Source organism: Mastomys coucha, unplaced genomic scaffold, assembly GCF_008632895.1.
Source record: "Mastomys coucha isolate ucsf_1 unplaced genomic scaffold, UCSF_Mcou_1 pScaffold23, whole genome shotgun sequence".
Taxonomy (NCBI): Eukaryota; Metazoa; Chordata; class Mammalia; order Rodentia; family Muridae; genus Mastomys; species Mastomys coucha.
The window spans coordinates 98,699,828-98,710,969 of NW_022196906.1; the positions used below are offsets into that span (position 1 = coordinate 98,699,828).

The following is an 11,142-nucleotide window of genomic DNA, read 5'->3' on the forward strand; positions in this document are numbered from 1 at the left end:
ATACATATATATATATATATATATATATAATAGTTTGGGTATGTCCCCATGAAGCATGTGTTGAGTCCCCAAGGCAACAGAATTGGGAAGTGAGAGATAGGATCTTTCTGGAAGTTTATAGGTCATGAGAGTTTTACTCTCTTGGTGAATTATAATATAATATAATTATAATATGAATTATAAAAGGGAGTACATCTGTCTTCTCTCTCACACATTCTCTTCTCTCTTCCACAATGAGAGGCAGCAATAGAATACTCCTAGAGAAATTCCAGTAGTGAGCCTGTATTTTGGCGAGTGTTCCAGTCATCCCAGTGGGCGACAGAGGCAGGCTTGGGTGCTTCAGCCTCTACAACTATGATCCAGTTCTATCTCTATTGTCAGTAAATGACCCAGTCTATAGTATTCTGCTATAGCAGTGCAAAATGGATGGGGAGAATATTATAAAAAAACAACTAGAAAGTAAAATAAAATTACTTACTAAGCTATAGAATCCTGAGCAGAAACTTTTATTAATATTTTTTGCATGACTACTCATGATTTGTTGTTGTAAAAATTTAAAGGTGATATTTTCCACTTCCCTATGATTTTATGGTGTTTAGTAATATGGTAATTATATACATGAAATTGAATATGGGTTCTCTTACCCTGACCAGCAAATCTAAAATCTGGGTTATCTATTCAAGATCCTCCCAGGAAATCTTTTCTTACTCTGGTACATTCAGCATGCCTTATAGCTACTGCATCTCCTGGCTTAAGTTTCTAAATCTCTACTTTAGACACACCTGATTGACTCTAAGATAGAGGAATGATCTCTGCATGATGAACACCTACACATAGCCAGGGTACAATGGGCAAAGGAGGCAAATATTTTACTATTTCCAGGAAATGGACCAAGCAATTTCACAGAAATAGGAATTTGCTTTTTATTTCATGACCACTCCCACAGAATTTTGTTTAGCTTATCACTTAAGAAATGTCCAGAGTCCACATCTCTTACCAGACTTATTACCTAAGTCCAACTCATGTGGCTGCCTCAAGATGTAACAGTATCCATGTGAGTTCCAGGTTACAAGAGATCCAGCAACTCCCTAGATTCTGCTTCGCTGTGACTGGTATCCAACAGAGTCCCCCTGATGACCAGTTAGGATTGTTTGGTGTTAAAACTAAAAGTGTCAAAGACACATTCATTGTTCACATCCAGCCCTTTCCCAGAAGCAGCTCCATGCAGCTGAGACAGCATCCAGGGAGTGCCTGGCCTGCTTTCTATGCCTAGTTTTGCAGAGCCACTCCACACATCCTCAACACATAAGCTGCTTCCCAGGAGCCTGCTCTCTACTGCCTGCTGAGAAGGCTAGAACACTCACCAAAAGACCAAGTTTTCATAAAGGTTTCCCATCAGAAAAGGAAAACTCAGTGGTTCTGCTAGCTTTCTGGCACTTAGGATTCTGGGTGTCTGCAGCCACCTCCAGGGACTAGCATTTTCAGGCCTTTTTTTTTTTTTTCATTTTTCTTTTTCTCAACTTAATCCCATCATTCACTACCCCTGCTCCTGTTGCTTTCTAAAATAAATCTAACCTTTTATTGCATTCTCCTCCCACCATGGCTAACTCTAAAGAGCACAGAACTCTTGGTAGAAGGCCACCTCCTGAAGGTGGTTATTTCATCTCTAGCTTCTGAAGGGATACTTAGGAGACCCTTTGATCATATCACCCTGGCTAGCCTATATAGAACTCACAGTCCTCCTGCCTCAGTCTTCCAAGCACAGAAATTATACCAAATACCATCACGCCAAGCTTTGGGTTCCCTGCAGTTTTAAAATGATTTTCTCAGTAGAAAGGAAAGAAATGGCACCATACTTGGCCATCCTAGCTCTGATTTACCTTCCAAACCCAATTGTATATGCAAGGCATGGTCTTAGTTAGGGTTTCCATTGCTGTGAAGAGACTCTGTGGCCAAGGCAACTCTTTAAAAATACAACATCTAATTGGGGAGGTTAAGTGAACCAGAGGACAGGAGTTCAATTCCCAGCACCCACAGTGATATATTTCCTCCAACAAGGCCAAACCTACTCCAATGAGGCCATACCTCCAGAGTTCCCTGGGCTAAGTGTATTCATACCACCACAGGTGTTATTGTCTCCAAAGATGTATCTGTTTGAGAGAAAATGACTGAGAATGGAGGGTCTCTGAACCAAACTTAGTTAGCCCAGGGGTCTAACATGGTATGAGAAATGCCATCTCCTGCCCTGTAGCTCAGGCTGGCCTTGCCTTGCAACCCCCATGCATTGGCTTGTATTCCCAAGTGCTGGAGTTAATATCGTGTACCAGCACCCGCAGACTCTGAGCACCTCTTGGACATTCCTCTTAGAAACATTTTTCTAGAACTGTCTGTACATATTTTGACCAGAAACACGTACAGCCTCATGGCCAGAACTGACCAGAGCCTCATGAACGGATTCCAGGATGCTTCCTGTCTCTTGCTTAAAGTTCATGGAGGTTTTAAGTATCACTGCCTTGCACCCCACTGTTCAACTGGAGGGAGCTCTATGCATTGCCTTCTCTTTCTTTGTGAAGATTAGTTCTCACTTTCAGGATGAACCCCATCTTAAAAGATAGAGGTATGAGGGTCCCTGGGAGTCACCTCCATCCATCTTCAGTAAAAGCTCTTTGCACTCTTACCCATTTGCCACATACATTTTGCTTGTCCTTTCCCTCCCTCCACAACCTAGTCACAGAGAACTAAGTGGTTCAAGACCACTTCCCCAGAATTTTCACAGCTACATCCTGCCTCCTACCTCACAGTCTCTCTGACTCCTGGCCAGGCGCCTCCGTTCTTTAGTGGGAACTGTTATATTAGAGACTGAAGATTTTAGGATTTTTTTATTACTGTCATATAATTATTATACATAGTGATAGGGTTCATGAAGACATTTTCATCCTTGCATAGCATGTATTTTGACAGAATCCCTGGCCAGACTTCCTCTCTCTCCTCCCTCAGTAGTCATCTTCCTTCACAGAATCAGACAATCTTACTTCAATTTCTATTTCATAAGTGTGTGTAAATCTATCTAGCCATCTAAAATCTATGATCCACCAACCAGAGAAAACATGCAATATGTTGTATTCTGCCTCTAAGTTATTTTACTTTACATGATGAACAGGATTCCAGTTCCATCCATTTTTCTGCAGGCAATGTAATTTCATTCTTCTTTATGGCTGGAAAAGACTCCATTGTATACATGTATACATGCACCATATTTTCCTTATCCATTCATCTACTGATGGATTTTATTTTGTTTTTTTTTTTTACCTGTAAGCAAATGTTATAAATTTTACTATGGCAAAGATATTGCTTCAAGAAACTATAGTCAGATACACAAGAAATAAAAACTTACTAAGGAAATGTTATAAATATTAGTATATTTTGTCCTGGAAATGCTCTTTTAGGTGTATAGCAGTATAATAATGAGGCATTATCTTTGAAGGCATATGGATGTAACTTTAAACCCAGCCCCACTTATATGTCCCTCAATATCTTTGGGCATCGTGGTTATTGATAAAAAGGAACAACAGTTTCTACCTTACAGTTTCATACAAAAAAAGAAAAACTATAATGACATTTATATATAAAAGGACACTAAAGAAACACATTGCTTTTTATAACTTAAAATATAATTTTTTAAGTGAGTTGGGAGTTAGAATAATCTCAGAAAGCTAAAGGAGAAAGAATATTTGATAACTGGACAAAAGCTTCTTTTCTCTATTTCCCACTTGCAATGACAATCTATCCTGGTGTGTCCTGTGTTAGAGACAGGAGTCCTCACGTGAATGGGAAGACTGCTTTACTGTGTTGCTCCTGGGAGACATTTTTGTTAAAACTACCCCAATACATAACTCTGCAACTGACTGCATAGAAATTAGACAACAGCTTTCACAGGGAGTCGGGATTCTCTACTCAGAATTTGGCCATAAGGGTTCTTTCCTATCCTTCATAGGTGGAGCTTTTTGCCCATGGGACACATGAGCCTTTTCTTAGTGGATTGTGAAATTGGAGACACGTGCTTCATCCTTAGCCTTGATGCTTGATGATATGAATCAATAGTGACTGGATTTTCTGAATACCATCTCAAGTCCCATTTGGACAGAAAGAGCTGGAGCTATGAAAGACAGCAAAACTTACTTCAGTCAAATTAATACTAGGTTTTCTGGGAACTAACTAACTTCTTTTATTTTTCTTATCAGCCACGTATGTCATGTACTCTTATTTTTCTCTATCTGAGGCCATGTCTCCAGGTTGGTCATGATTCCTAACAGTGCATTTATTCTTATGCTTTCCCTCTTTCAGGTAGCTATAGATTTCACTGCTTCTAATGGAGACCCCAGGAACAGTTGTTCCCTGCACTATATCCACCCTTACCAGCCCAATGAGTACCTAAAGGCCTTGGTGGCTGTGGGAGAGATTTGCCAAGACTATGACAGGTAAGTGACTTCAGGCATCAGCTGTGGTATATCTCTGAGGTGGTGGTGGGAACCCACAGCCCTTGGCTCACCCATGGCCAAAGAGTGGCAGTCAGTTCCGGCATCTCCTCCTGTAGAAGCTCTTGAAAGAACAGGGTAAAACTTTGTGCCAGACATTTCATCCTCTGTTCCTAGAGAAACTGAGTTGGTGCCACACTCGCTCCAGTGAGCCAACAAATCTCTCTCTCAGATTTCTGTTCTTATTAGATTTGTGAAGTCAATAGATAGCAAATCTAAGTTTCATTGTGTGGACTTAGTTTGAAGGTGTCCTTGCTCCTCACAGTTTGTTCATGAACCAGCAGCACCCTGACCTGAGGAATTGGATTCTCAGATGTCTGGTATACACATCTGAGTTTTAGATGCATGGTTTTATTGGATGTTCCTGCATCCATCCTCTGTACTCTATTCATCTTACATAATAACCATCATTTTTAAAAGAATAAGACTGTAGGAAATATAAGTCATTTGTATGCTGCCTCACAAACAGAGATGGTATTTGAACCACAATCTTTCAGGTTCTACATATTGAGGTCAAAAATCTCTGTGTTTTTCTGGTCTTGTAAGCTACTGGTAACATTAAAATATATGTCTGCCCAGGTGCAAATCTTTGTGGACAGTGTGTGTGTGTGTGTGTGTGTGTGTGTGTGTGTGTGTGTGTGTGTCTGTGTGTGTCTTGTGTGTCTGTGTGTGTGTGTGTACTCACATGTATACAGAGATGATCTTAAGATTTAATCAGAATTATTTATTTCTTCTTAATGATAAATATTGGCCTTTCCCACCATAGTATTGTATTTTCTTTTAAGATGGAGGCCAGTCCCAAGATGGAGTATTTTTGCCCCTCAGTATTTCCCAGAGAAGTGATCAACATAAACTCCAGTAAGCTGGATTTACTGTCACTCCTGTGTCACCAGATAGAGGGAAGAGGCACAAATGTTTACCTAAGGCTTTTTGAGGTGAAACCAATATAAACACAAATGTAGACCTCTCAGAGGACTCCGTGGTGTGATTGTGAAACAAGCTTAGTTAGTAATGAGCTGTAAGCAGCTGACCTTTTAATCCAAGAAAATAAACAAAGCATCTCTATACTCAGGTTGTAGAGAAACTGGAACACATCATGATTTCTGTTCTTCCTGAGTTCATTACTGGTAACAACCACTCTATAAAGGGCACACCCTTGTGAAACCTCCAGCATGGGTTCTAAGAAAGGTCCTGTCAGTCTCCTGCCTGCTGAGATATCTGTATTCGATATGGTCAGCAAAATACTCCAGTGTGTCATAGAGACACTTAGAGATTGGATTGCCAGATCCTATGCAATCAATGAGCAACAAGTACCCACAAAACTTTCCCATGGCTCTTGCTGCACACCTAAAGCATACTTCAATAATCATTTTAAATCACTGAAATCTGTGATGGCCATTATGGTTGTCAACTTGACTATATCTGGAATCAACTAAAAGCCAAGCCGCTGAGGACACCTGTGAGAGGGATTTCTTCTTAATTTAAGTCATTTGAAGTAGGAAGACTGACTTTCAATCTGGACTTTTTGAGGTGGAAAAAATATTTACCTTAATTTTGGCCCACATCTTCTGGTGGCAGCCTACATAAAGGACATGGAAGAAGGGAGCTTTTTCCCTTTGCCTGCCTGTTCTCACTAGCAACTCCATTCCTTCACTGGCATTAGAGCCTGCTTCTTCAGAATTCCAGTGGATACTGGCAGCTAGATGAGTCATTTAGCCTCAAGAACTGAGAAACTAGTGGATTCTTTGGCCTTCTGCTAGTAAACAGCGATAGCTGGACTAGATGGATAGCAGCCTGTAAGTGATTCTAATAAATCCCTACATAGAGAGAATTGTACACAGAATCAGACATAGAAATAAATATATAGATATATAGATAGAGATGACAGATAAATAGATATATAGAGGATAGATAGATAATAGATGACAGATAGATAATAGATAGATAATAGATGACAGATAGATAGATAATAGATGACAGATAGATAATAGATAGATAATAGATGACAGATAGATAATAGATAGATAGATGTATATATACATAAATATATAGATAGATAGATAGATAGATAGATAGATAGATAGATAGATAGATAGATAGGTAGATGATGGGTAGATATTCATTATATAAGTTCTGTTCCTCTAGAGAACTCTGACAAATACAAAGTGACACCTAGAATACTTGTCCTTGAGATATTGACTGTGACAATAATGAGTTTCAGCTTTGACTTCTTCAGGCTCTAATTCAGGGACAATTTCTCGAAAGGATTGAAGCAGATGGGGTTTTTACTAGAGAGGAAAGAGTTTGATACACTACATCTACACTGTGTCAGAGATTTCTTCAAGAAATCCTCTCTTTTCCTTCAATCATGCACGAGCATGTTAATGATCTAGTGTGATCTTGTGTGTGCATGTTTGGCGATGAGAAGGAATGGAGGAAATGTTTGCAGGATCCCTAGTGTTTGGACCTTAAGATACATATAATAGAGGGTGTCTTGCCCAGTGCGGTGCTATGTACTGTGCTCAAGCCTAACTTAAGCAACATAGTAAGGCCCCCATGTAAAATAGAAGTTAAATAAATAGAAAAAAGAACTGAATACATATGGACTATATTATAAGAACTGTGGGCCTGCAGAGAAGAAGGCATCCAGTGTTGAATCCTACAGAGCAGAGAGGCTAGTGTTCTAAAAACCGAGAGGAGGTTCAGAGTCAGCATCATGGTCCTGTACTACCTTCATTTGCTAATCTGGACAATGATCCATTATCAGGAAGTATTTATCGGCTCTCTGCAAAGTGTGTCCATTCCCTGGTGGCTTCACATGCAGAATACAGACACCTTAGTCAGAACCATTGGGCATCTTTTAAAGCTTTCATCCCTTTCAAATTTAAACCATATGAAAGTTGACAGATTCGTTGTATTCCCTCAAAAACACATACTGAAACATATTCAATATGTCACCCTGGGAGTTATATGAGGTCTTCAGAAATTATTCCTTTTAAAATTTTAATAGCGTAATTATGAAGTCATCATTCCCAGATGAACAAGAAAATCAACTTTAGGCAGGCCAACAGAACAACATTTTATTTCTGTTTTAAAAGGCGACTCAACATTAAAATGGGCAAATTCTAAAGAAGAAAGGGAGGTTTGAAAAAAAAAAACCTCCATGCTCTTTTAAAAGACTCCCTGGGAGAGCTTGGAATGCAAGCTGCTCCCATGAAAGCTGACAAGGTTCAACAGCTTCTGTTTTGTGTGGGTGGACAGACAGGAGACAGGCAGAGTCAGGAAATTTCAAGTCAAGGTTCTGGAATTAATTTACTCTTGCATCAAAGTCAGGAAGGTTGGTGCTTAAAAAAAAAAAAAAAACACTTGCATAAAAACTGACAGAAGCCATCATCCCTCTTCTGCAGCCACACAGAGGTTTGCAGTTCCCATGAGCCTTAGCAATTCCTCTCTGCCTCTGATAGCCAAGGATTTTCTCTCTGCCTTGTAAAGTCATGGCTACCGGGTCATTAGCAGATGACCCATCCATCAGAACAGCTTGAAGCGTACATAAAGCTCTTCTCTAGGTGGCCTTAAAGGGAGGCTTCCTCAACCACAAGATAACAGTTCCCAAATCCAGTGTTGCTGGCCCACACTATACTTCACCATCTCCAAAGGCATTACAAGCTATCTGCCTCTCATGCGAACATACATGAACAAAAATATACATACGTGTAAGCACAGGGGCCCACACATTCCAGGACATGCATGCTCATGTGAGTGTATATGCGCCTGTGCACACATATCTCAATTTTTTCTAAAAATAAAAACATAGCTGGAGTGAGTTTGGTGGTAGAACACTTGCTTAGCATGCATGAGACCCTGAGTTCAGTCCCTAATACCATGAAAGAAAAGGGGAAAGAGGGAGGAGAAGGCAGCCTGTCTGTGATCTAATGAACAGAGACCAAATGCATCCCTCTGCAAACACAGAGTGCTAATTTAAAGAAGTGGCCACCTCAAAATGAATTTAGGACACCAGAAAGCAGAGCTGAAATTTAAGCTGACATGAGCTTAGATGTGTAGGGCACTGCATTGGCCAGCAGAAGATGTGAGCTTTCTCAGTACAGCCTCCACCACACTCCACCTTATCCCATCAGGACTCTTACATTGTTTGCATGCCAAAACCACTTAAGAAGTTTCAAAACGATGTTGATACTTGGGCCTCACTCCCTTAGGCTGATTTCATTGTCAGCTGTGCACTTAGAAATCTGTTGTTGTGTGGTTGATGTTGTTGCTGCTGCTGTTGTCATTGTCATTGTTGTTGTAGTAAAAAGTATCCAGAGTTAGAATCCACCATTAACACAGTTAAAACTCCTAGGTCCTGCAGCCTAGATATATTCTTCTGTGTGGGACAGCAAAGATTTAACATGGCAGAGTTTCCCCACGTCACTCACAGTCTACTGAAACACAGAAGCATGTCAGTAAATCATGGTGATTCAGGCGCTGTGGCTCATTCCTGGCAGCATAGCAAGACTGAAGCCAGAGGACCCCAGGAGTCCAAGGCCAGCCTGGGATACACAGAAAGACTATATCTCAGAACGACAAAGCATGGCCCCAGCTCATCATAGCCCAGAAACCCCTCCTGTGTAAGGATAAGAATGGAAAGAGTGCAGGGGAAGGAAAGGCTCCCACCTCCTCCCTGCTGAAGGACGGTGGGGAAGAAGAAAAGCTTGACAGGAGTTACTGGGTCAATCAGAATTCTCTCGCTCTCTCTCTTGCTCTCTCGCTCTCTCACTCTCTCACTCTCTCTCTCATGCACATGCATACACATTCATGCAGACATAATCATGTTATTAGAACATAAATGTGCTTATTATTCTGGATCATTAAGGCAGATAAGTCTCGCGTGGTTAGTGGAGTCTACAAAAGTGATTGAAAGAGTATGAGGTCCCAATGCCAGGTAGATCTGGGTTCACATCCCAGCTCTGCAACCCTATCCTCATGAGATTCATTTTTTTGATTGCAAATCAGACGCGCATGTAATTTCCTTTGCAGAACCCAGGCAGTTCTGCCTGTGGTAAATAATCAATGGTGGAAGGTGTTATCTTTAAGATTCAAAATCCAATCTTTAAAAATAAGCTGAACACAAAAAGAGAAAGGAATATAGTGTCAGATCTAAAGGTTATGTTGGACAAATGGCATCTTGGGGGGGGGGTCTTGTTCCTTTGTCTGTTTTGTTCATTTGCCTTTAAAAGGATTTTGTAAAAATACACAGCCCTCACACATTCTTTCATTGATAACATCTAACTTTCTTCACCATGAGTTTAAATAGTGATAAGAATTGAAAACGTGGGCTGGAGAGATAGCTTAGCGGTTAAGAGCACTAACTGCTCTTTCAGAGGTCCTTAGTTCAAATCCCAGCAACCACATGGTTGCTCACAACTATCTGTAATGAGATCTGATGCCCTCTTCTGGTATGTCTGAATATAGCTACAGTGTGCTTATATATAATAAATAAATACATCTTTTTAAAAAAAGAATTGAAAACTCTGGAGTGTTATAAATACTTAAATGCACTTAAAAATGAATTCTGATGTAACTCCTGCAGCTGCCCATTGGAATCTGTATGTTATGCCATGTAGACTCGCTATTGGCCATCATCCTCACAAAAAAAAAAAAAAAAAAATACCTGAACCAGCTCTTTAGTTTCAAATGAGGATTTTGTTTCTTCACCAACTTAGATTCTGTTTCCCTCCTTCATAGAATTTGGTCCCAATGTATCATTTTTAAAACCATTGGACATATTTTTGATGTAGTGTCAGAGAGAATCAAACCCAGAGCCTTGTGCATGCCTGACATTCTACCCTCTAAGTTCCATCTCTAGCCTTCGATGTATCTTTGTAAATCAATCTTGAAGTCATTTTTCCGGTTACTATATCATACATGTCTATAAGGAAAACAAGAACTTCATCCTATGCATGCAATTTTTAACTTCTAAAATGATTCATTATGAAGAGATTCAAACTATTCTAAACAGATTTCTGGGTTGGATTTTTATTATGTTGTCATTTAAATATTATTGATCTAAGAAGCATCCATATGTTAAGAATTTCAGTGCTTAATTATTGTATGTAGGAAGTTTAAAGATTTTGAAAATCATCTCTTAACAGAACAGATAGTATGTGTGTGGGGGAGAAGGTCTGATTTGTATATGTATCTATTGATGAGGGCTAACTATGGCTCACAATGAAGAATCTAGCATCAAATCTGACCCATTGTTTACTTTGTCAATATAAATTATATATATATGTAAACAAATATGTGAACATAGATTTTTTATTTATTTATTTTTATTAGATATTTTCTTTATTTACTTGTAAATTTCTCCTTTCCCAGTTTCCTCTCCAAAAAACAAAGAAACAAACAAAAACAACAAAACAAACCCCTGTTGCCTCCCCCTTCCCCATGCCTGCCACCTCACCCTCTCCCACTTATTGGCCCTGGCATTCCCCTATACTGGGGCACAGAACCGTCACAGGGCCGAGTTCCTCTCCTCCTAGTGATGATCGAATTTGCAATCCTCTACTATACACATGCTGCCAGAACAATTAGACCCCTCCATGTGCAG

General features: G+C 39.8%; 1 protein-coding gene across 1 annotated transcript in view; it reads left to right on the forward strand.

The window, feature by feature from the left end:
- Positions 1 to 11,142, forward strand: part of Cpne4 (copine 4) — a 466,654-nt gene that overhangs the window by 432,724 nt on the left and 22,788 nt on the right. The window contains exon 11 of the mRNA XM_031344408.1: positions 4,345 to 4,478. Within this exon, the coding sequence (XP_031200268.1) occupies positions 4,345 to 4,478 (134 nt within the window). The remainder of the gene's footprint in view (positions 1 to 4,344; positions 4,479 to 11,142) is intronic.